The sequence below is a fragment of the Cinclus cinclus genome, chromosome 23, assembly GCF_963662255.1.
Source record: "Cinclus cinclus chromosome 23, bCinCin1.1, whole genome shotgun sequence".
Classification (NCBI taxonomy): domain Eukaryota; kingdom Metazoa; phylum Chordata; class Aves; order Passeriformes; family Cinclidae; genus Cinclus; species Cinclus cinclus.
The window spans coordinates 1980518-2004003 of record NC_085068.1 but is presented as its reverse complement, the minus strand read 5'-3'; the positions used below and the strand labels follow the sequence as shown (position 1 = coordinate 2004003).

At 51.0% G+C, this 23486-nt stretch overlaps 1 protein-coding gene across 3 annotated transcripts in view; it reads left to right on the top strand.

Annotated features, from left to right (window-relative positions):
* The first annotated feature begins 782 nt into the window (after nucleotides 1-782).
* Nucleotides 783-23486, top strand: part of FBXO42 (F-box protein 42) — a 44490-nt gene continuing 21786 nt past the window's right edge. Inside the window, exons 1-4 of one of the 3 annotated variants that reach the window (XM_062507620.1) lie at nucleotides 783-841; nucleotides 15667-15794; nucleotides 15885-15936; nucleotides 18191-18307. In XM_062507620.1, coding sequence (XP_062363604.1) covers nucleotides 15684-15794; nucleotides 15885-15936; nucleotides 18191-18307 — 280 coding nt within the window. In that variant the 5' untranslated portion in view covers nucleotides 783-841; nucleotides 15667-15683. Of the gene's footprint in view, nucleotides 842-6308; nucleotides 6451-15666; nucleotides 15937-18190; nucleotides 18308-23486 lie in introns of those variants that run through there. The other 2 variants (XM_062507618.1, XM_062507619.1) reach the window with 2 other exon arrangements.

The following is a 23486-nucleotide window of genomic DNA, read 5'->3' as shown; positions in this document are numbered from 1 at the left end:
CGGCAATCTCGGCTCTCCGTGAGGCTTCTGGAGCATGCCCCTGGGCAGGACAGGGGCCCGGGATGCTGAGCAGGCTCCTCCATGTGGGATGCCGGTCTGTGGGAGACAGGGTGGCAGCGATTACCTTTTCCCTGGAGAATAATGTCCCCACACAACCCGCCAGCGGGATCTGATGCCAAAGCACAACCCTGCACAGGGTTGTTCCTCTGTGGAATGGGCTCCACTCCCTCCTTTCCCCACCTCCATGGCAAGAGGGGCACCACAGCCTTCCAGCAGAAGGTCACATCCCGCCTCCCTGCTGAGCCCTCAGAGGCTCCAGCTCTCTGAGTAATACTCAGGCACATGGCGGGGCTGCAGCAGGCGCTGAGGGTCATCCCTGCGGACAGAGCGGCTCCCCGTGCCTCAGCTGCGCCTCGCGGGGCTGTGGATGAGGGTGGGTAACCAGGAAGGAGCGGGGAGGGAGGGGGATAAAGAACGGCCTCCGCCTCAGCGCCGACCTTTCCAACATGGCGGCCTCGCCCGCCCACCTCTCCCAACATGGCGGCGAGACAGTCCAAACATGGCTGCCCCTCGCTGCGCCGCGAAGAGAATACTTGACCTTCCCCTCATGGCGCCACCATAACACCGTCCCCCCATTCCCACCCCATCGTCACGTGATGCCTGGGGCGGTTCCGCGCCTGCGTAGTGCGCAGCCGGAGCAGCGGTGGGAGGGCGGGGACGGAAGATGGCGGCGCCGGTCGGAGCCGTCACCGGGGAGACGCAGCGGCTCCGCCGCCCTCAGCCCTGAGGGCCCGGCTCGGCTCGGCCCGGCCCGGCCCGGCCCGGCCCGGCCCAGCAGCAGGTGAGAGCGGCGCCGCAGTGGGGCTTCCCCGGGCGGGGCCCTTCCCTGGGGAGCGGGGCGGCGGGACGGGCCCCTCGGGGTGGGACAGGCCTGGTGTGGAGGGAGCCCCTGTCCCAGCCCCTCATAGCATTTCTGGGGAGTCGCTGTGGAGGGCAGAGCCCATAGGGGTTTGTAACCCCTTCTGGAAGGGGGGAAGCCCCTTCCCAGCTCCGGGGTTTGAGGGGAAGGTGGCCCCGGGGGCTGCCCCAGGGCGGGAAGAAAGCAAAGCTTGCCCCCCTAAAAGCCGTGTTGCCCCCTAAAAATGTGTTTCCCACCTGAAAGCTGTGTTTCCTTCCCAAAAAGCAAAGTGTCGCCCCTTGAAAGCAATGTTTCTTTCCCAAAATACCATGTTTCCTCCCGTAAAATCCATGTTTCCCCTCAAAAAAACACAATTCCCCAAAAACCTCGTGTTTCCCAGGAAAGCCACGTTTCTCTCCTAAGACGTCTGTTTTCATCCCTGTATGCCATGCTTTCCCCAACATAGTTGATTCCCCCCAAAAGCCATGTTTCCCCACCCAGCTCCATGGTTCCCTCAAAAAAGCCATATCCCCTCCCCACCCCCCAAAAAAAAAAAAAAAAAAAGAAAAGCACTATTTTTGTCCTAAAAGCCTTATTTCCCAAAAATTCAGTGCTGGCATGGGGCAGTGCCAAGGCACAGGCTGGCAGTGCGGGCGCTGGAGGGAAACAGCTTTTTCTGTGAGGTAATACACCTTTCACGGGGAGAAGATGGCTCTTTGGGGAGGAAACATCTTTTGTGGGGGGGAACATGGCTTTTAGAGGGGGAAAATACGTCTGTTTGGGGGGCAGACATGGCCGGGGCTGCCCCCAAAACCTCAGCTCCTTTTGGGTACGTGTGAAAATAAAGGTGAGGCTTAGTCTCCGCTCGTTCTCCGTGTGAATCCGCACCTCCCCTCGGTCCGCATGCCGGGTGTGTGCCAATCCCTTAATTTCGGTCCTGGAATCGCGGTGTAGGAACAGCCGAGGTGCCCAGCTCGGCACCCCCGGGGGCTTTGGGGTGTCGCTCGCCATTGTCTCCGCTGCCGGTCTCCGCTCGGCGCTTTGGGAACGGCTTCATTTGGGATCGTGTTCTTGTCACGGCGGGGCTGGGCTGAGCAGCCGCTGCAGGGCTTGGCTGGAGCATTATCTCATCCTCCCGAGCCTCTTGGCTTTTCCAGTCGCGTTTTCCAGTGGGGCAGGAGGAGCGGGAGCAGGGCCGGGGTGTCTCGCTGTTAATGACCCGAACTCCAAGGAATGCTCGGAGCAGGAACAAAAGGGAAGTCGGGAATGCTCGTCTGCGCAACGGGGATGGGAGATAACCCTGGGATCGCCGGGAATGTCGTTTGTGCTTGGATGGGTTTAATCATCCCTGGGAGCCGGCTCGGGTCAGCTGGAACTCTTCCCTTTGGCCGAAAGGGATGGGAATTGCAGTGAATTCCCGTGGAGGAGCTGCTGACCTAAATCCATGCCCTGTATGGGAAGGGACCTTTCTCCACCTGTCCTTCAGGAGCGGAGCCTCCCAGGGAAGCCGCGGCTCAGGGGCGGTGTCCTGACAAAGTGCTTTATGTCGTGACATAACACCGCAGCCAGGGCTCAGTCCTTCTGAAGATCAAGAGCCAGAGTGGGAGATTTCCTCATTCCCACAGCCCTGAGTGTTCCCACCACCATCTTTCCTTCCTTTTTCTTATGCTAATGTGAGAGAAAGGATTTTTTTCTTAGGTTGTGTCCCCCTGGGCTTGGGCTTTCCTTGGTGTCACAAGTAGAAGAGAAGAGAGCAAAAATCTTGGACAGAATTCCAGCTATTTCATAGAATCCAGAAGGGTTTGGGTTGGAAGGGCTTTACAGACCATCCCATATCCCAGGGCTCTCCAAGCCCCGTCCAACCTGGACACTTTTTTCCAGGGTGGGGTGGTGCCCGTCTTACACATTGTGTTGGATTCCATCCTGTTCTCCAAGAGTTCTGTCTCTTTGTGCTCAGGCGGCAGCAGAGCCACATCCCATGGTTGTTTTGGCATGGCAGGGATGTTTGTGCATGTTTTTCCTGCTGTGTTTTTCCTGCTGTGCTCCCTGGAGTTTTCCCTGACAGGTGGCTCCACCCAGGCAGCATTGCTTTTCCAGGGTGGCAGGTGAAGCTATTAGATTCAGAAAGGCTCCAGATAGTTTTACCATTTTCTCTCGTGGGTTTTTACAGGCAGTTTGTATGATTTAAAATTTTAATTCGAGTTTACTTCAGCCTTTATTCCCTGGGACCCTGGCTTTCCCTGTGTTTGGCTGCAGGAACAGCCCCTGAAGGAAGCTCATCTGCAGGACGCATGTTCCTGCCCTGCCTGGGCTTGGAATGAAGGTGGGGTTGGTTTATTCCCACTGCTGAACGTGTGTGACCTTTGATTTGGAGATTTCAGGCACTGCATCGGGCACCTTCTGGAGAGGTGTTTGCTCCCAGGGAGAGCTGGGGTGTGCTCCTCATCCCATCCTTAATCCCAGGAAATGTAATGCGTGCAGCGATCTGCACGTCTGCCAGGAGTGACAGCAGTGCAGGTTTGGAGTGGGAGCACAGGATGGGCTGGTTGTGCATTCCCAGCACACAGCTGATCTGTGGAGTTCTGTTCCCAGGGCTTCCGAGAGTGCTGGGTTTGGGCACAGCCTGCTTCCATCCCAGCCACTTCCACAGGATGTGAGTGAGGGCTGCTGGAAAAAGCTTCCCACTCTCTGTGTAAACAGAACTGTGCCTCCAAGGGAAGTGATTTTTCTGTGTGTGTTCTGTCAGGGCAGGCTTTGTTGGAAAACATTCGTTCAGCATTTTCCAAGGCTGGAAGTGGGTAAGCTTTGGGGTTTGACTTGGGAAAGGTAGCATCACCTGGAGATGGCTGTGAAGGCTTAAAGGAAGGTGTTGGAGCTGGAGCCAGGCTCAGGTTTGGTCCAAATCCTGATAAAAACTGGAAAGAGCTGGGAAGTGCTGGTGTGCTCCAGGGATGTTTCTTCAGGTAGGGGCTCCTTCCAGACTGCGCTTCCTGCCCCAAGTGGTGCTGCCGGCGTCTCTCTGGGCTGTCCCCAGCAGTATCCAGGCTGTGCTGCCAGGAGCAGCCAGCACAGCTTGTGATGGAGTTGGGAAATCCAGGTCAGAATTCCTTTTGAATTCATCTGTGTCGCTGCATCAAAGCAGAGCAGGGGCGACACATCCACATGAAAATTGTGGCTCATGTCGACCAACCTGCAGGAATCAGGGCTCTTCCAAATTCCATCAGGAATTTACTGTTTCAGGAGCTGCTCTTAACTGTGTTCTCTTCTCCATTTCTATGGCAATCTTTAAATATTTATCTTTGCTTACTGAACTCCCACTGCAACATCTGTGACTGAGAATCTTCGTTTTCCCCCTTGGGAAATGTGGATGGAGTTCAGGTACCAGCAGTTGGCAGTTCCAATGCACTGCATCTCTCCCTGGGTTCCAGACTCCTTTGGAAGCATTTCCCTGGCTCATTTTGTCTTGTTCTTGTGCAAGTTTTTTCATAATCTGGGGTTTTGGAGGCATAAGGTCAGTTGGCAGAGCTGCTTTTATTTATTTAGAGCTTCTCTTTCCAGGCCAGGTTGGATGGGGCTTGGAGCAAATCTAGAAGGTGTCCATGGCAGGGAATGGGGTGAGTTTTTAGGTCTTTTCCATCCCAAACCATTCCATTATTCTGGCTCCCATTAGGTTTCAGTGGGCAGAAGATCATCTCTGGTTTGAGGAGTGATTTGGGGTTTTTGGGTAAAAAGCAGCTCAGAAATGTCAGAATTTCACTGAGTCAGGGTGGCTGCAGGAAGAACTGTCCATCCCCAGACTTGTCACATCAGGGAATCTGGGACACATTAATCATTCCAGTTGGATTTTTGTCGCTCTGGAGGGCCTGTAGTGTGATTTATTTGTGCTTTAAAAGAGACTTATGAACGCTTTGGGTGCCGTTATCCTCACAGTGAGCTTTCAGGGAAGGGGCTGGCGTGGGAATCGCTGCTTTTTCTTGTCCCTGATGCCAGATGCACACTGGAGCCTTTTGCCACCTGCCCAAAACACCTGGAAGGAGAGATCCAGGTGCAGATCCCTCTGGAGCAGCATCCATTGTGGAATTACTGTGTTCAGTTCCTCTGAGCAGCTGCCTTTAATCCATCCTGCTCTTTCAGAGCTGGTGTCAGGCTGGGCGTTTTCTTTCCTGATCCCAGCAGCTGCTGGGAATTCCTGAAACCCCCCAGACTTTGGGTTTTCTGCAGACACAGACTCATTGTGTCAGGAGGGGCACAGGGATGCTGTAGCCTGCTCTGAACAGGATTCCTGAGTGCTTTGAGATCCCAGGGCTCCATAACGTGAGGATCAGGTATTTGCCCCCTTTTCTTGCTTGCAATGGTGCCGTTTAATGGGGATTGTTGAGGTGACAGGGTGGTGACAAAGGGACATCTTGGGGAGCTTGTTTTGGCATTGAATGGTAGAGATGAACTTGAAAATTGCACAATTTCCCTGAATTTTTGTTCGCTGATTAACATAATATGGATTTCACTGCACTTCTTTGTTGTCTCTTTCTTAGTATTTGATATTTAAGCCTCCATAAACAACCAGGCTTTAGGCATGGCACAAAGGATGGAAGAATAGCTCCTGCTTTCCTCATCCCCAATATCTGGTGCTTCTGCTTCTCCATGCATTGCCTTTCCTGTTAGCTAAGGAATAAGAAAATCCTGTACAAAACAAGAACAAATGCTCCTATTTATTCCGCTCAAATGAGTGGAAACTGCAGCAAATCCTCCTCCAGCCCATTGGGTGGGTCAGAATCATGAAATCTGTTTCAAATGCAATCCTTGGGTTGTATTTTCCTGTCCTGGATCATTTGTGGTTGGGGTTTGCCTGGTGGTTTGTGGGTGCTGTTCTCAGCCCCTCACATCTGTCTGTGCTGAGATTCCCTGTGGATTTAGTCCCATTTCCTCCTTTGAAGCCTGGGCTCTAAGGCCATGCAGAGGAATCCCTCCAGTTCTGTAATAATAACAGGGTTAAACTGCCACCACCCTGGGGCTGGTCTGCACCTCAGATCCTTCCCTTCCCATCTGCTTTATCCCCCTCAAAGATTTCTGCCAGTCCTCTGCTGCTCACTGCCTGCTGTTTGTTGGGAACTGGTTGGGATTTTCCCTCACGGAAGTACTGATTTTGGGGAGAAATGTGGAGGGGCAGCTCCAGTTTCTGCTCTCTGTGACCAGGGACAGGATCTAGGGAGCAGCTGCCAGGGGACTTTAGGTTGGAGATTCCCCCAGAAGGTGCTGGGCACTGCCCAGGCTCCCCATGGAGTGGGCATGGCCCTGAGGCTGCCAGAGCTCCAGGAGTGTTCAGCCAGGGTGGGATTGTTGGGGTGTCTGCAGGGCCAGGGGCAGGACTCTGATCCCCGTGGGTCCCTTCCAGCTGAGGATGTTCCCTGGTTCTGTGCAATGCCTTTAGCAGGAGTGGAACTCCAGGATACCAGCTCCCAGCTCCACTGACGGGGAATCAACGGGATGGCTGCAAAGCACCAAGCTCACACTGGCTCCTTGGGATTCTGAGGAAGGAATTGGGATTCCTCAAGGTCAGTCCCTTGGTGAAGCTGATATTTCCCTCTGGCACTGCCCTTTGCCCACACCAAGATCTCACCATGGACCTTTAGGCTTGTGGGTTTTTCTCTCCATCCCCATTGCACAGCTCAGTGAGGGCTCCTTTGTCTGAAATTTGCAGAGGTTCGTCTGCCCTCCCTAATTCACATTTCCTGCTAAAAAAGCCCAGCCGTTAATTCCGGCACCTCTGGATTTCACCCACTCCAGCACCTCTTTGGGAGTCAAGGAGGTGCTTAATGCTGTTTACTTTTCAGGAATATCACGCCTCCCATCACCTTTTTAGGTTTTGATCAGGGCAGCAAAGAATCATGGAATGGTTTGGGTTGGGAGGGACCTTAAAGACCACTCAGTCCCATCCCCTGCTCATGGCAGGGACACCTTCCACTGTCCCAGGTTGCTCCAAGCCCTGTCCATCCTAGCCTTGGACGCTGCCAGGGATCCAGGGACAGCCACAGCTCAGGGCATGCCACGGCCTCCCCACGCTCACGGGGAGGAATTTCTTTCCAATATCCCATCTAAACCTCCTCTCTCTCAGTGGGAAACCATTCCCCCTTGTCCTGGCACCCCAGGCTCTGGTAGAAAGTCCCTTCCCATGTTTCTTGTCAGCTCCCTTCGGGTATCTGTTTCCAGCTGTCTGCCCATCCCTCTGAGCTCTGGAGAGGCAGCCGCTCAGGGCAGGAAGCTGGAAACCTCTGCTCCCTGAATCCCAGTGCTGCAGTTAACCCTAGCTTCTCCTGGCTTTTATTCCTTTCCTGCAAAATGGGGTTAACTGCTGGAATGCGTGAGGCTGAAATGTTTGAGGTTTTCAGGTTGTGTCTCTGTGGTCAGACCAGGTGTTTGTCTGTGATGGAAACTCCTTTTGTTCCACCTGAGAGAGGGAAAATAGCTTCCATACTGTTTTGCTGTGTTTAGCAAACAGATCTGCCTTTAAACCCCCTACGTATGATCTAGCCCTGCTCCTGGGCACTGCTTGGGATGGTTAATCCCTAGCTGGGAGCTTCCATTAAAGGCTTCACCTCTGGAATGGCAGGGATGGGTGGGAAGGTGGAACACAGATAGGTTTGATGTGAGACACAGCCAGTGGGCATCCCAAAAGCACAGTTTGGGGGTGTGTGTGACATACTCCTGTGTCGCAGGAGTTCAGATCAGGAGGGGAGGGCTGTTTATGGTGCTCATCCCTGATAATGTCCATGTGGAGGTGGTGGTGGATGTCCTGGTGTCCTGCTTGCTAACAAAAACATTGCATCAGCGCCGCTGCTGAGTCAGCAGTGTGTCCAAAAGCCCTGGGTATCAATTAAAATCAAACCTTGGCCAGTGAGGCTGCAATATTTTTTTTTTCCAGTATATCCTTTTCTCTGTATGGCTAGAAAGTCAGTAGCCTTGAGTTCATCTTTGCTTTGGCTGCAAGGTCTGGGGGCTGTTTGTGACTTGTGTGTTTTTGAGGGGACAGGAAGGTTGTGGTTGGTGAATCTGGACTGAAGAATAACTTCAGTTATTGCAAAAATAAAATTGTTATCCCTTCTCCCCCCCAACTCCTCCTTTGCCACTGCCTGGGGCTGGACATGAGCCAGGTATGTCCAGGTGAGCAAGAGGCCAATGGCCTCTGGCTGGTCCCAGGATGTGGCACCTGGGGAAATGGCTTAGTGGGGACATGGTAGTGCTGGGGGAGCAATGGACTTGGTGATTGTGTAGAGTTTTTCCAGCCTTACCAGTTCCATGGTTCTGTGATTGATATGTGAGTGCTGCCAAAGACCACGTCATGATGGAGAACCAGGGGTTGGAGCATGAGAACCCATAGCAGGAAAACCTTGACGTTGACCTGTCTATGCTTTTGTTCATTTTCCTGAAACTCCATCCTTTGTTCCCACAGCAAAATATTAAACCTGAGCTTTGCAGCAGTGTTGGACACCCGAACGCTGCCTAGTTGTCCCACCAGAGGTTCCTGAGTTCTGTGGACAGCACTGCAGCGAGGTGTGAATTCTGGTCATTGTCAGTGTTGGTGGTTTCTGAAGGGAGTCGTGTGTCCAGCCCTTGATGGATTTTTGGAAACAAGGCTTGAACCATTTGCTTTCCCTCTCAGTGATTCCTGATCCTGCTGCCCCCCTCTGCCTGAATCAACAGGAGCAGGAATGTCCCAAACATCCTGCTCTAGGATCCAGTAGGTTCAGGTCGGATACTGGGATAAATCCTTCCCTGTGAGGGTGGTGAGGCCCTGGCACAGGGTGCCCAGAGAAGCTGTGGCTGCCCCTGGATTCCTGAAAGTGTCCAAGGCCAGGTTGGACACTGGAGCTTGGAGCATCTTGGGATAGTGGAAGGTGTCCCTGCCTATGGAATGAGATGAGCTTTAATATCCCTGCCAACTGAAACCATTCCATGATTCCACAATCCTCAGTTCCCCCAAGTTCCATAAGACTGGAAAGGGACTGGGACCATCCTCAGCAAAGGCAAGAGAGCTCAGAATCCCAGAGACAGAGGAGAAAGCAGCCAGGCGCTCCCATCCTGAGCAGTTCCGGGGTAGGAAATGCCCTGTTCCTGCTCCCCCGCTGCCTGTGGGGCGGCAGGAGCTGCGGGAGGTGGATGAGCTCTGGAGCTCTCCCCAGCCATTCCTGCGGGACACGTGGGGCGGGGCCAGCACCCCTGATGTGGTGCTGGGAGGTGCCCTCAGCATCCCTCCCTTCTGCTGTGCAGAGAGCAGACTTTAACAAAACAATCCCACAGGTCTCTAATGCAGCCCACCAGAAAATGGGAAATTAAGGCATCCAATATGTATCCAAACCCTTTCCTGATACATTTCCACATTTTTCATTTGATAATTCCACCCAGGCAGAAGTGGACATTGGGCTGGATGGAAATCCAGAAGTGCAGCAGTTATGTTTACAGGCTGATTTTTCAGAGGAGCAGAAGTGGGCTGGATTTAGGTCAGTGGCCGTGTTTTCCTCATGGTGCCATTATTAATTCCCTTCATTTGTGCAGACGAACCAATTTCAGTGACTTTGGGAGGTCTCAGGTGTTGTAGAACTCAGGGAATGCTGTGACATTCTCACATTTGGAGGCTGTCCTCCAAACAATTATCCACAGTTTTCCAAGAGCTTTTCCAGGAGCTCCTGTGCTCTCCTGATAAAGGGAGGGGTGACAGCAATTCCCAGGATCTCCTGCTGTGTGTTTGCTTGGCATTCCCTTTATTGGCAAGGAATTCTTGCCAATAAAGCATCCTGGGCAGGTTTGGATAAATGTTCTTATCCTGTAAAGTTCATCCTCCTACAGCAGATGTTACACCAGGAGGAGCATCTGCCTTTTTCGTTGGAAAAACCTCAATTTTCCACCTGAAAACCTTTTATTTGCTTGGTTAGGGGTTATTCTGGGTTTCGGGGCTCCAAAGGAGTTCAGTTTGCAAATGGAACAGGATTTGTTTGTTGAGAAAAGCTGAGGCAAGGATAATTGGAATTCAGGGCTTGGCAGGGCCGGCAGAGGGAGTGTGTGAGCCCAAAAATCCTCCTCATTTCCTACAAAATTTAGGGGATTTCGGGAGCCCGGGAAAAGGCAACAGCCGGTTATTGCACCCAAGCAGCTCCTCTTGTGCTGCCAGGGCTTGGCAAGGCAGGTTTTGGAAGGTTTGAAACAAATCCAGCTCTTTTAAGGGTAATGACATTGTCCAGAACCATGGAAGTTCTCCAAATTCCAAATACATCCGTAACAAGTGGAGGGGTTGGTGGATGGTGGACATTTTGGTTTTTTTCATGGCATTCTGCAGGGATATTTGAGGATTGTCTTTTTTGATGTGGAAAGGAAAATACAGAACTCACAGGAATTGTGTTTTCAGACTTTTTTTTTCATGTGAGCAAAACCAGGCTGGATTTTGGGTCAGTTGAAGTGTTTTCTTCATGCTTCCATTATAAATTTCCTGCATATTTATTAATATGGATTATGCTTTTATTAAGCTTTGGAGCCATTTATGAGGTTTTGTAATAACAACAATGGTGATTTCCCTACGTACACCTCAAGTGTGGTGTCTAATATTAAACTCTGCTGCTTCCCATTTTCCTGTGAACCCCACACCAAAAAGTTCCTCAAACGCCAGCTCCCTAATTTGTATTCCACCAATAAATCCAGGATAACCCCCACATTTTCATTCTGGTTTTCAGTGCATTAGTTTTCTGGGAAAACAGATTCAGCAGGATTTATTTGTAGGTTGCTGTGCTGTTTGTGCAATGTCACATTGCTGCTTATTTTTTAACTGAAACCTTGGAAATAAAAAGAGCAGGAATCTGGAATAGCAGAGGGTCAGCTCTTCACTAGGCTGGGAGGAATTCCTGGCATCTTCATACCTTTTTATTGCAGAAATAGCAACCAAAATTCAGCTGCAGTGATGCTGTTTCAGGACAATGGGCAGCAGTAAAAACGATGTCATTTGGAATTTTTTCCCAAAGTCCCTAAACCCACTGTTCTAACAAGCAAAACCATCACAGGGAGGTCATGCTGACAGAGAAATGTTGGAATTTTCAACCTGGTGGATGGAATTTAGGAATCATTTATTTTCCTGGGTGACTTGTATGAAAGAAAAACAATTTCCTGTTGGGGGAAAAAAAAAAAGGGAAAGCTGTTCTTTGAAGAACTCTTGGAATTGCCTGTTTTGCAGGGATAAGGAGCATTTCTGGTGCTGGTATTCCCAAGGTCTCACTCTGCTCAGACAGGTTATTGTTCATCTCACAGCTTCCCAAAGTCTTAATTTTCTTTTTTTGGACTAAAATCTGCTTTTCCCCCCGTTGTTAAGCTTGTCCAGCAGTTGATTTCCAAAAGGAACAGTTCCAGCTGCTGAAGGTTTGGGAGGACTGGGAACATTGTTTTATTTAATGGTATTTATCCCAGTCCTGAATCCCGTGGCTCCCACGGACTCTGTGCTGCTGCTTTTATAAAATACTGTGCTTCTCTTTGGAAATAGTGCTGGATTTTCCTCTTTTCACCCCAGAAAAGATCTTGGGACTTCTTTTAGGACAAAACCAGGAGCAGGGAAAGCTCCAGGTGAAGTCCTTGAGGGCACAGCTGGGGAGACAAGCACAAAAGTACTAAAAATGTAGAAAGAATCCTTCCCTTTTTATTAAAAGAAAAATAAACCGTTTATGTCTGATGGAAGAGGATTTTTATTTGAACTGGGGCAGAGAATCAGCCAGAAGTGTGACTGTCAGCAAAGTGCCCCCCTGGAGATGCTGGCACACAGAAGAAGCAATTCCAAAGTATGAGGAAGAGTCTGGAGCAGGTTGGAGACACTTGCTAAAGTGACACCCCTAAATTATCACCAGCAGGGCTCCTGATTGCCAGGTGCAATTAAACCCATCTATCCTGGCAGCCCAAGCCCTCAGCCAGCCGGGGCTGGGTCCTTACACACACCTGGAATGTTTTGTTCCCGGTGGAAACAGTGTGGCTCCTCCACTGGTGTTTGGAGGGAGCATTCCTTGTGTGTGAGGTGCTCAGACTCAGGACTGGTGCTCAGCCTCTCATTGCCATTTAAGAGCTTTCCCTTGGAGGCTTTTTCCGTAAAATCCATAAAAAGAAGGAGAAAAAGACAGCTTGAAAACCCTGCAGCTTCAAGCATTCCTCATGCAGCTGGAAGTTGTGGAGAGGAGGAGGCAGCTCAGGATGAGAGCCACCAGTGCCACCCACACCTGAGCTTTGGGGTCTGTGGGACTGGGAAAGGGGCCTGCAGGTAGAAGAACCTCCTGGATTCAAGAGGGGATTTGCTGGAACAGGTTTTGAGCAGTGCTTCAACCCAGTGGGGTTATTTTTGCCTGCATTTAATATTCCTCAGCTGTTTGTTCCAGATAATTACTTTAGGAATAAATAGCAGGTTCTTAACTAATTTCAGGAGGGGAGAGAGGGAAAATCTAAGTGCTCTGAAGGGAGGAAAAGGATTATGAAATGTTTTGCCAGCTGGCAGAGACGCGGCTTTTAGGAAAGGGCAGGCAGATTCCATGAGCGCCGGCAGAGCTCTGCTCCTGCTGCCCTTCCAGGGCTTCTTTTCGCCTTGTTGGGAGCATCTGCAATTTCTCCTTGCTCCAGCTCCAGGCTGATTCCTGAACTCCCCAAAACCTTATTCCTGGGGCTGGAATATAAAGGCAATTCTATGGGACCAGGAGGGCTCTGGGGTGCAGAATATCATGGAATGTTTGGGGATTGTGTCGGTGTTTTCAGGGATCGATGAGATCCAGGACTTTATTGGGTTGCAGCTACTTTGGGATGAGACACAACTGCTTAAATCTCTTGGCTGCAGGTTTTTGAGTGTTCAGAGATTAATTTTAGCCCAGGTGCAAAGTTGAGTCCAGCACAATGCAAGCAGAGGGCACCTGGAGGGCCAGGATGAGGGAGAATGCACATCTTACACCAGCCCACAATGCAGGAATGCTCAGTTCTGCTCCTGGAATAACCAGTAAAAACCCAGGTGTGGGGTTTTTTTCCCCCATGGATCTGTTGAATAATTGGCAGCAGGAGCTGCTGGGCTGCTTTAGCTCTTTTATGCCAGCTGCCTGGGTTCTTTTTTTCCTTTTTCTGTATTGGAGCAGGCTTTTGGGACAGGCTTTGCTTTGCGTTCCAGGGCTGGTTATTCCCAGCCTGCTGTTCCAAACAAAATCCACATCTGTGGCAGGTCAAGCTTGCAGGGTTATTTTGACAGCAAGCTGCCTTTTGGGAGCTGAGTTTATTGCTGGCCTTGTTTTCTTTCCAAAAAAGAACATGGTGTGGGTGTCAAAACTGTGAGGATGGTTATTCCTTATGCTCAAATGTTTAGGAAAAAAGGATTTACCAAAGGAGATGCTTTGGAATATTTATAATATCAAGTGGCTTGGGAAGAGCAGACAAACTCAGTGGAGCTTCTCCATCCTCAGACATGCTATTTGAGGCTCCTCCCACTGTTTTAAGATCAGCCTTAAAGATAATTTTTGTTGTTTTGTGCCTGGGATCAGTCTGCTGTGTTGAATTACTTCTGAGCCTGCTCCAGAGGATCCAAACTGGGATTTACTGTCTGGAAAACACCTCTTTCTAGTGGGTGTGGAATCCTGCATTTCAATTACTTCCTCCAGCAGGATTTGCACATTATTTAGAGCATAAATAAAGGACAAGTAAAAGTTGTTGGGATCACTTAAGGTCCTGACAACCCCCCAGCCCATCACTATCCACAGGGTCCGGCTGTCCCTGGGCTGGAGGCAAATCTTCCTGCTCGGATTCTGTCAGGGCTTCAGGGAGTGAAACCTGGGGCTCCTGGAGAACTGCTATGTGTTCCCAGGGAGAGAGGGAGGGACCCCTGTGCCCTTCTGTATCCTGAGCAGGAGCACAGCCCCATCCTTAGCAGGAGCACCAGCAGTGCTGGCTCCGTGCTGTGTCAGGATGGAAAGTGGCACAGACACTTCCCTGCCATGGATGCATTTGCTTGGAAAAGGCCAAACCATCCATTATTTCATTATTTCCCACCCCCACTTTCCATCCCTGAGGCTCTGGGAGTTCATGCCTATTTGCTGCTAAGGCGGGTTCCTGGCAGCAGCAGCAGCAGCACCTGTGTCACAGCATTTGGGTTCCAGCCTCTGCTGTCACAACATTGACTCCAGCAGGGATTTCTGATATGGGAAACATGCAGAACATGTGCTGGGATGCGAGTTCTGTGCTGAGTTCTACCATGGTTCCTCCCAGAGATTGATAGCCCTGTGGATTTTCCAAAGCTGCTTCATCAGGAAGCCTGACCGCAGTGGGGACTGATACTGTCATTTTACTGGGCATGAATTGGTTGCCATGGAAAGCTTTCCTGCACCTGCCATTCCCACAGCATGGGAAAACCCTGGATTAGTAACAGCAGCTCAGGTTATTCCTTATAAATAAACCACATTTATAAATCAGGTCAATGACCCAAGTTGATGTGGCTTAACAGGATTTGTTTATCAGGGTATTTCTGTATCAGGATATTATATCAGGATATTTATCCTGCTAAGTAACCCATCTTAAACCATGACATCAATAACCTAAATTCCTTCCAGCTGTATTTTCTGGGATAGTTAGAGCTTGGAAAAAATAATGATAATATTTTTATATTGAAGGATGTTAGGAAAAAGCTGTGTTTTGTCTTCCCTCTTGAGGAGCTGGTTTGCTGCAGGCTGGATTTATCCTATGGACTGTCTGGATCTGCCTCTGGTAATCCTGGCCAGTTCAGGACTTGGGGATGTCTGGGCAGCCTCTGCCTTGTGGACTTGGGAGGAACTCAGGCTGAGCAATGCAAGAACAGGGAGCTCACCCTGGTTTGGGTCCTTTCCTCATGCTAGGAGAGGATAAAAAGGGAATTTCAGGAAAGAAAGCCCAGAGTCATCCCCGGGAGCTGTTACTGTGGTTTGGGCTGTTGATCCAGGAGCACTCAGGGAGCAGCTGCCTCCCTTGGTCTCCACTCAGTCACCTTGGAAGGGAAAAGTGCTGCTGCTTTCCTCAAGATAGGCTGGCTGCTTCCTGGGAAATGGAGTCCAGGGGTTTGTCTTGCAGTGACAGGCATGGATTTAACCTCACAAGGTGCCAGCTGCTTGAATTGGACACAGCCACTTGTTAAGGTGGATTTATTTCATTATATGTTTCTGTCATCGAGGTGTCACCTTACACTTGGGATGTTAGGAATAGCTGGAGATACAACCTTTGATATCCCAGCCTTCCATCAGCAGTAAATCCCGGGGCAGGGGGGTGCTTTCCTCACCTCCTGCCAGTCATGTCTGTGTAGGTATTTCATGAAGAAAAGGAAAAGGGGGGTGAAAAAGAGGCAGGGAATTTTTCCCCCACAAGAAGTTGTTTGGGGTAACATAGCCTTGCTGGCAGAACAGGTTCCACAGGGTGGAGGGACTGTAAATGTCACTGTGATCCTGTGTCACCTTGGGTGACATTCCACAGGGATCCTTTCTCCATCCCAGCTGGGCCCCACGGCGCGGGGCAGGGCCAGGCGATGTCTCCTCTGCCCAGTGAGGGAGCAGCAGCTCCAGGGGTTTGGCTCTGGCTCTCTTCTTCCCACTGGAGGCAGCAGCAGGGTGGTTGAGAGATAGAGTGGCCTGGGAAAAGCCTCTTCTAAACCACCCTCAACTGTGCACATCCTGCACTCAGGGACTGCTGTGCCCAAGCCCTGTGGTCTGATACGCCTCTTCTGACCCTCCCTTTGACCTCCCCGTTGTCCCTTTCCCCAGCTGTGACGTGGGATGCCATGGCCAGCTCCTCGGACAGTGACGATGATGGGTTCATGGCTGTGGATCCAGAGGACACCGTGGTGGAAGGGACAATGGAGCAGGAGGATGAGCTCCATGCCGAGCTGGAGGTGGAGGAGCCCAGGCCCAGCTCCAGATCGATGCTGGAGCTGCCAGAAGAGGTTTTGGAATACATCCTGTCCTTCCTCTCTCCCTACCAGGAGCACAAAACCGCTGCCCTTGTCTGCAAACAGTGGTATCGACTGATCAAAGGTACAAGTGATGGCAGTGCATTTCTTTAATTGTGGGATTTAGAATCCAACTCTCTTTTGCCTTTGCCTCTTGTTTTTCCCTCAAACTCTGAAATCTGACTTCTGTGAAATCCCAGGGGAATCCTAGCAGCTATGGTGTCACTGGATTTGCTCGAAGTGGGCCTGTAGCTGTGCAGAATTGAACCACTGAGCCCCTTTCAGGGTAGAAAATCCAGAGAGGCCATGAATTCCCATCCTGGAAGTTTCCAAGGTCTGACTGGATGGAGCTTGGAGTGACCTGGGATAGTGGAAGGTCCCACCGTTGGCAGGGGTTGGAGTGGGATGAGCTTTGAGGTCACTTCCAGCCCAGAGTGAAACAAAGCCCAAGCCCCACGACAGAGCAGGTCCTTTGGATGCTCCCAGGTGCTGCAGTGGTGACCTTGGATTGCAGCCTCTTCCCCACAGCCGCTGCCAGTGTCCCATGGCTGATGTGGCTTTAACTGTTTGCATCTCGCTCAGTAATTAACATTCCCAAAGCTGCTGCTTTCTGCTGGAAACAACCCTGGCTCTGGTTCTTACAGCTCTGCCTGAGATAAGTGGAGTCTGCATAAGTAGAGATATGCATATTGCAGCTTCCTGGAAGAATAGCCCAGAGACACAGATCCTTCCTTTGCCTCTGCACAGCATTTATTCCAGAGCCTTGTGGGGGTATTTTAATGCTGGAGAAGCATGATACAGCAAATAAGGAAGGAAAATTTGGACAAGGATACAAGCAGAACTTTCTGCTTCATTTTATTTTAATACACTGGGTGATTTCTGGTACCATGCTGTTGGGTGCACGCTTTAATCAAGAGCTTCATTTAAAAAACAAGGAGTTTCAGAGGAGAGCAGTTAAATCCTAGGAAATGGGGCACGTTGCTGCACAAGGAGAGCTGTTCCTTCTGGAAAACAGGAGCGGGTGTTGGGTGAGGCATGCTCTTGGCAGTTTGTGGGGTGATGGCTCATTTATGGACTTCTCTTCATCTGAAAGCATTGCTCAGATTCCAGGCATTTCTCACTTTGCCCAGAGCTCAACAGGCTAGGAGTTTAAAAAAAAACGTAACTATCCCAGCAGGGACCGTGGCCCAAAATTACTCTTTTTGTGCATCATTTTGGGGCAGCAGCTGCCCAGAGCACTGGAGAAAGACCTTTTCCAAGTGCTGCAGCCCCGAGTGGCTGTTTGGCTGTTTCCTGGAGCAGCCTGCAAGGGATGCAGCTGGTATGGACAAACACCTGGGATTCACCCCAAAGGGATGTGGCAAACATCCCTGGAGCCGAGGGATGAGCAGCCTGAGGGCTGTGTCATCTCTCAGAGGAGAGTGGTGCTGGGCAGCTGGACCTTTCCGGGGCAATTTCAGCCAAAAAAAGGTCTGGAAGCACCACCTGCAAGCTGTGCCCAGAGAGGTCACTTGAGGTAAACAATTGATTTGTGTTCTCCTGGTTAATTTTTCCTGTTTGCCAGGATACATCTGCTGTGCAGTCCTGGAGCTCGCACTCCCTTTCCCGTGTGACTCTTAGGGATCAGCTCCTTGAGGACCCCAGGCTTTCTTTTTTTATTTAAAAAAACCTTTTCTGCTTTATATGTCGGAGTGGAATTTCTTGCTGGGGGTGTTCCTGGCACAGGGCTTGGGGAAAAACTCTTGGCAGGTTGTGGTATCCTCAGTGCTGGTGCCACCAAGTGTCTGCTGAGCTACTGCTGCTGCCAGAAACCTTCTCCAGACCCTTTTGTCTCCTCAGGGAGCAGCCTCTGGCTCCTCCCAGCACCCTCACACAGAATTAATGGCTCCCTTGGAGCATCCCTGCTGTTTTTTATCACTGGTATCTCCAACTTTTTTCAGATCCATGGGCAGTAGCTGCATTCACACTCTTAAAAGCTGATCACTGCACTGAGGTTCCTTGAGGGAAGGGAAGCTGCCCCTCAGGGTGTAATGAGAGAACAAAGGCGCAGCAGAGAGGGCTGAACACAAGCTCTCCAAAGCATCCTAGTGCTTCCTTCCTTTCCTAAAGGCTCTACTTCCTGAGCTAGAACTGCTGGGGACGTCGTGACCCGGCCCAGTGCACACTGCTGATTTCCACATTTGCAGAGTTCCCTTGTTTTTATTCTCTTTAATCATCCCCCGCATTCCCAGCGTGTTTCTAACCCAAACACAGGGGTTTGAAGCTGCTTGGTCACCGTTTGGTCACCATGCAGGCACAGTTTGTTCCCAGGTTTGCTGAATGTGTTGTTCTCTCCCCAGGTGTGGCCCATCAGTGCTACCACGGCTTTATCAAGGCAGTGCAGGAAGGGAACATCCAGTGGGAGAGCCGCACTTACCCCTACCCTGGCACCCCCATCACACAGCGCTTCTCACACAGTGAGTATCCCCTGGAATCCTGATGGGAGCTGCCTTCTTTGGGGGCTGGCAGTGCCACCCGTGCCTGTCGCTGCCAGTGTTGAACCCACAGCTGTGCCAACACTCAGCATAAGAGCAGGGATTTGGGAGCTGCTGGTCATGGTGGGCTCATTGATCATAGGAAATGCTGATGGAGTGGAAGTGGGGTGGGATTGTGGCTTGCTAGTTGAGCCCAGGTTGGAAAACTCCCCCAGATCATGGAGTCAACCCTTGACTTAAATGTGTCCCCAAGTGCCACATCCACACTCCTTTGGGCACTTCCAGGGATGGTAACTCCAGCACTGTCTGTGCCAGTGCCTGGCCACCCATTCCATAAAGGGTTTTTCCCAATATCCAACCTAAATCTCCCCTGCCTCAGCCTGAGGCTATTTTTCCTTGTCCTGTGGCTGTTCCCTGGGAGCAGAACCCGACCCCACCCCCACGGCTGTCCCCTCCTGTCAGGGAATTGTGCAGAGTCCCTGAGCCTTCTTTTCCCCAGGCTGAGCCCCTTTCCCAGTTCCCTCAGCTGTTTCTGGTGCTCCATTCCCTTCCCAGCTCTGTTCCCATCTCTGGACATACTCCAGCTCCTCATTGTCCCTCTTGTCCTGAGGGACCCAGAGCTGCCCCCAGGATTTGGGCCTGAGCTTTGCATCCTCCTCAACAACCCCTCCCTCAGCCCCTGGAGTGGAGTCATTCCCATCAAAGCCGTGAGTTTTGGGAAATGCAGCACTCAGGGATGTGCACCAGCTGCTTGCTCAGGTCCTCTACATCTCTGAGGAAAATTTGGAATTCTCCAGTGTGCTGGGTTCAAATCGAGCAGAGCTGCAGGTGGATTTACTGACAGAAGGCAGCAATTCAGCACCACTGAATGTTTGGGTGAATTTTTCCCCTGCTTCCAGGATTCTGGAAGGGAACAGAAAGGGAAAAGATACCCAAACACAGTGCATTTGAGAGAAAGATATTGAAATAAACCCTATTCTTTGGAGTGCAGTAGCATTGAGCTGCCTCAGCTCTAACAAAACAAAAACATGATAAAAACTCCATCCTGTGACTCCAGCCTGGGGTCTGAGCCCTCTGGGGGATGGCTCTTGCAGGAAGCAAATTGCATTTTTCTAAGCGATGATAAACACTGTGCAAGCCCTGCCATTCCAAGAGCAGCAGGCATCACATTTTCATCTTCCCAAGCAATAATTTATGAGGCAGCCACTGAGCTGCCTCCTGTCAGGACAAGTCCGGGAGACGCTGTGGGGAGCTCTGGTGACCCTTCCTGAAGGATGAAAAGGCTCCGCAGTTCACAGCTCATTTTTAGCAGTATTAGTGGAATGCTTATTAAGGACTTCCCATTTGCATGTATTTCCCTTCAATTTTAGCAGCGTTTTCGCAACTGCTGAGTGCTCGGGCCAGCTAGAAATTCCCTGGAAAAGGCTCAGAGTTGCCCCAAAGAGCACTGTGTGCTCCTTCCTTTATCCTGCTGCCTGCCACGGGCTTCCTGGCTCCAAAGTGAGTTGTCTCCCTAAATCCTCTGCCCTCAGAGCGTGTAATCCGTATTAGCCTCGCTCGGTGAGAGTGCCCCGGCTCTGCCCGGCCCCGCTGGCCACGGCAGCGTTATTAATGCATTTTGTGGGCACAAAGCTAATCTGGATTAACTTGTTTGCTGACTTAAACGGATTGGTTTGTGAGCAGCTGCCCAGATCTGCAGCCTCTGCTTTCCCTGCAGCAGCGCTCTGTGCCTGCGGGCGAGATTCCAGCATTAAAGCGAAGCTGCAAATCAATTCCAGAAAGTCAAACTGAATCTCTGAACTGTCACCTAAAATCCTAAGGGATGACGGTGATCTGAGGTAGAGGGAGCAGGAGGTTTGGGCAGTGGGCAGGGATGCAGGGAGGACTCACAAAGTCTTTTTTGAGGGATGAGTGGTTTGCCAGTTTTTGTGGGAAGACGTCACCGCACAGGCACGAATCAGTGCTGCCATCAAAGTTCTGTCTGGGGCTTGCTCTCTCTTCCAAGAATTATTAGAACTATCCCAGAAGTGCTCACAGGGAGCACAAACAGACAAGGAAGGGAATTTTAAGCAGTTGGAGGTCAACCTGTCTGCTCTCAGTCCTGAAGAGAGGAATGACAAAAGTGCTTGATAAGGAATAATGAAATGGAAGGCACTGCTGAGGGGAGGGAATGCTTGGGAGGGATCACAGCTGAGAACAAACTATGGACGAGCTGTTGCTTTTCCAGAGGATTTGACTGAAGCTGCAGAACATGAAGTATCAGTAATGCTGCATATTTAGGGGTAGAAATCCTCCATATTTGGGGGGTTTTGGGTGATGTTTGCAGGAGTCACCGAGTTGTTCTATGTATGAGCCTGCGAGGTCATAGCAGGGCAATGAGTCACGGGGTGAAATCACTGCCACAGTCGAAAAAGACATCGGGAGGCTCAGGAATGCAGAAATGGAAAAGCAGCAAAGGAATGCCAACTGTTGTGCCAGGGGTATTGATCCTTCTCTGGAGGAGTGACTAATTTTAAGCACTGATTTATTGGTTTTGTTTCCACCGAGCCTGGAGTTGATGGCACCACCGGGGTGAGTAATTACAGCAATTTGTGGGTTTGACAAACCCATTGGGAGGGTGAGAGCTGGAATGTTTGTTTTACAGGATGGGCTGCCCCTGGAGCAGAGCTGCAGCTCCTCCCAGCACCCAGCCTTGCTCAATATCCCCGGATTTTTAGCTGCACCCAGGCCCTGCACTGCAAGGAGCAGGACAATGGCATTTTAGGGAGTATTGAGGTGGAGATGGAGATAGAGGGAGATGGGAGAGCTGGGGGCATTCAGCTGGAGAAAAGAAGGCTCCATGGAGACCTCAGAGCCCCTTCCAGTGCCTGAAGGGGCTCCAGGGGAGCTGGAGAGGGACCTGGAACAAGGGCTTTGAGGGACAGGACACAGGGAATGGCTTCTCACTGCCATAGAGCAGGGTGAGGTGGGATACTTAGGAGTAATTCTTCCCTGTGAGGGCAGGCAGGCCCTGGCACAGGGTGCCCACAGCAGCTGTGGCTGCCCCAGATCCCTGGCAATGTCCAAGGCCAACACCAAGGGCTGTCACCCTCCAGCCCAAGGACTGTGTGGGAATGGGATTTACAGCCCAGCCATTTCCTTCCCATCTCTCCAGTGGGAAACACAATCCTTGAACTTGAATGGGTTAATTTATTTCATGTTCTCCGAGTTTCAGAAGTTAATGTTCTTCAGTTATGGTGAAGGGAATGCGCTTTCCATTTGGTTTTCCCTTCCCAGTCATCTCTGCTTTGGCTATCGGCTGCTCCAGGTGAAAATCTCCGATGATTCTTTACTCAGGACAGGGAGTCAGGAGTGTGGTCAGAACCAGCTGCCTCTGCTCCCTCTGAGCATCAGTGTCTTCAAACATCAGAATTATTGATTAATTTCCAAAGATAAGCCACTTCTGTCGTGCTGAATCTCTGGGGGTCACTGAATTTTGCTGGGACATAAAAAAACCCCAACTAAATCCATTCAGTGTTTTCCACCCCCCCAAAAAAAAAAAAAAAAAAAAAAAACTAAAACCATTAGGGATGTGCATAATTTCCGCCATATTTATTCTACACCTGATAGAAACTATATATAAACAAGTCATGGAATCACAGAATATCCTGAGCTGGATCCACAAGGATCATCAAAGTCCAGCTCCTGGCCCTGCACAGAACAGTCCCAACAATCCCACTGTGGGATTCCTAGAGGCTGGAATAAACTGCAGTTTTCATTGTGCTTACTTTTTCCTATTTTTCTCTATTTATTTTTCCTCAAGCTGCTCTGCCTTTCTTATCTTCAGCAGCTTAAAATTACTCTAAAAATAAGTAGGAAAGTACAATTTCAGTGATTTTGCTGTGAAGTTATTCCACATGGAATTTTACAGGAAACCTGGAATTCTGCCCAGCCTCCAAGGCAGACAAGCTAAGCAAGCCTTCCCTGCTCCATCTTCCAGTTCCCTCTTGCCAGAGGTACCTGGATGCTGCAGACACTCCTTGCCAAAGGCAGATACTTCCATGGATTTTGTTTTGCTGCAGAGTTTGTTTTGGGGCCAAAAGCTCTTGATTTCCCTGGGTATCTTTGAGGGGTTGTCAAACGTGGTGTTCCCTCCTTGTTCCCTATCTTGCTGCCTCATCCTTTCCCACAGGCAGCAGAGGGGATGCCCATGGATGATCCTGTGTTTTAGTGGGGCTTTTTAAATGAGATGAGGTGAAACCCTGAAAAGAGAACAAGCCCCCAGCCTTGGGTGCACAGAGCAGGGTCTGTGAGCTGTGTGAACCAGCTCAGGGAAGGTCAGTGAGCTGAGTGCCTTAATCACAGCTAAGCTAATTAGTTACAGGCTTCTAAGGCAGTTTTCTCTGCACTTTGAGGAGCAGCTCTGCCTGAGGGGATAATCCTCTTGGGAAGGTTCTTGGTGGAGCTTCACCCTGCTCAGAGATACCCTGTGGTTCTGGGGAGCTGAGCAGCCTGGCTGCTTTTCTGCAGGGAGGAAAGCGCCTGGTCTGGGAGAGGGGCACAGAGCAGGGACAGGAGCTGTGTGGGACACAGAGAGCAGGAACAGGAGCTGTATGGGACACACAGGCAGTGACAGGAGCTGTGTGAAGGACACACAAGGCAGTGACAGGAGCTGTGTGGGGCACACAGAGCAGGGACAGGAGCTGTGTGGGGCAGCCAGGCAGTGACAGGAGCTGTGTGGAGGATACAGGCAGTGACAGGAGCTGTGTGGGGCACACAGAGCAGGGACAGGAGCTGTGTGGGGCAGCCAGGCAGTGACAGGAGCTGTGTGGAGGATACAGGCAGTGACAGGAGCTGTGTGGGACACAGAGAGCAGTGACAGGAGCTGTGTGGGGCACACAGGCAGTGACAGGAGCTGTGTGGGGCAGCCAGGCAATGACAGGAGCTGTGTGAAGGACACACAGGGCAGTGACAGGAGCTGTGTGGAGGACACAGGCAGTGACAGGAGCTGTGTGGGGCACACAGAGCAGGGACAGGAGCTGTGTGGGCAGCCAGGCAATGACAGGAGCTGTGTAAAGGACACACAGGGCAGTGACAGGAGCTGTGTGGAGGACACAGGCAGTGACAGGAGCTGTGTGGGGCACACAGAGCAGGGACAGGAGCTGTGGGTGAAGCACAGAAC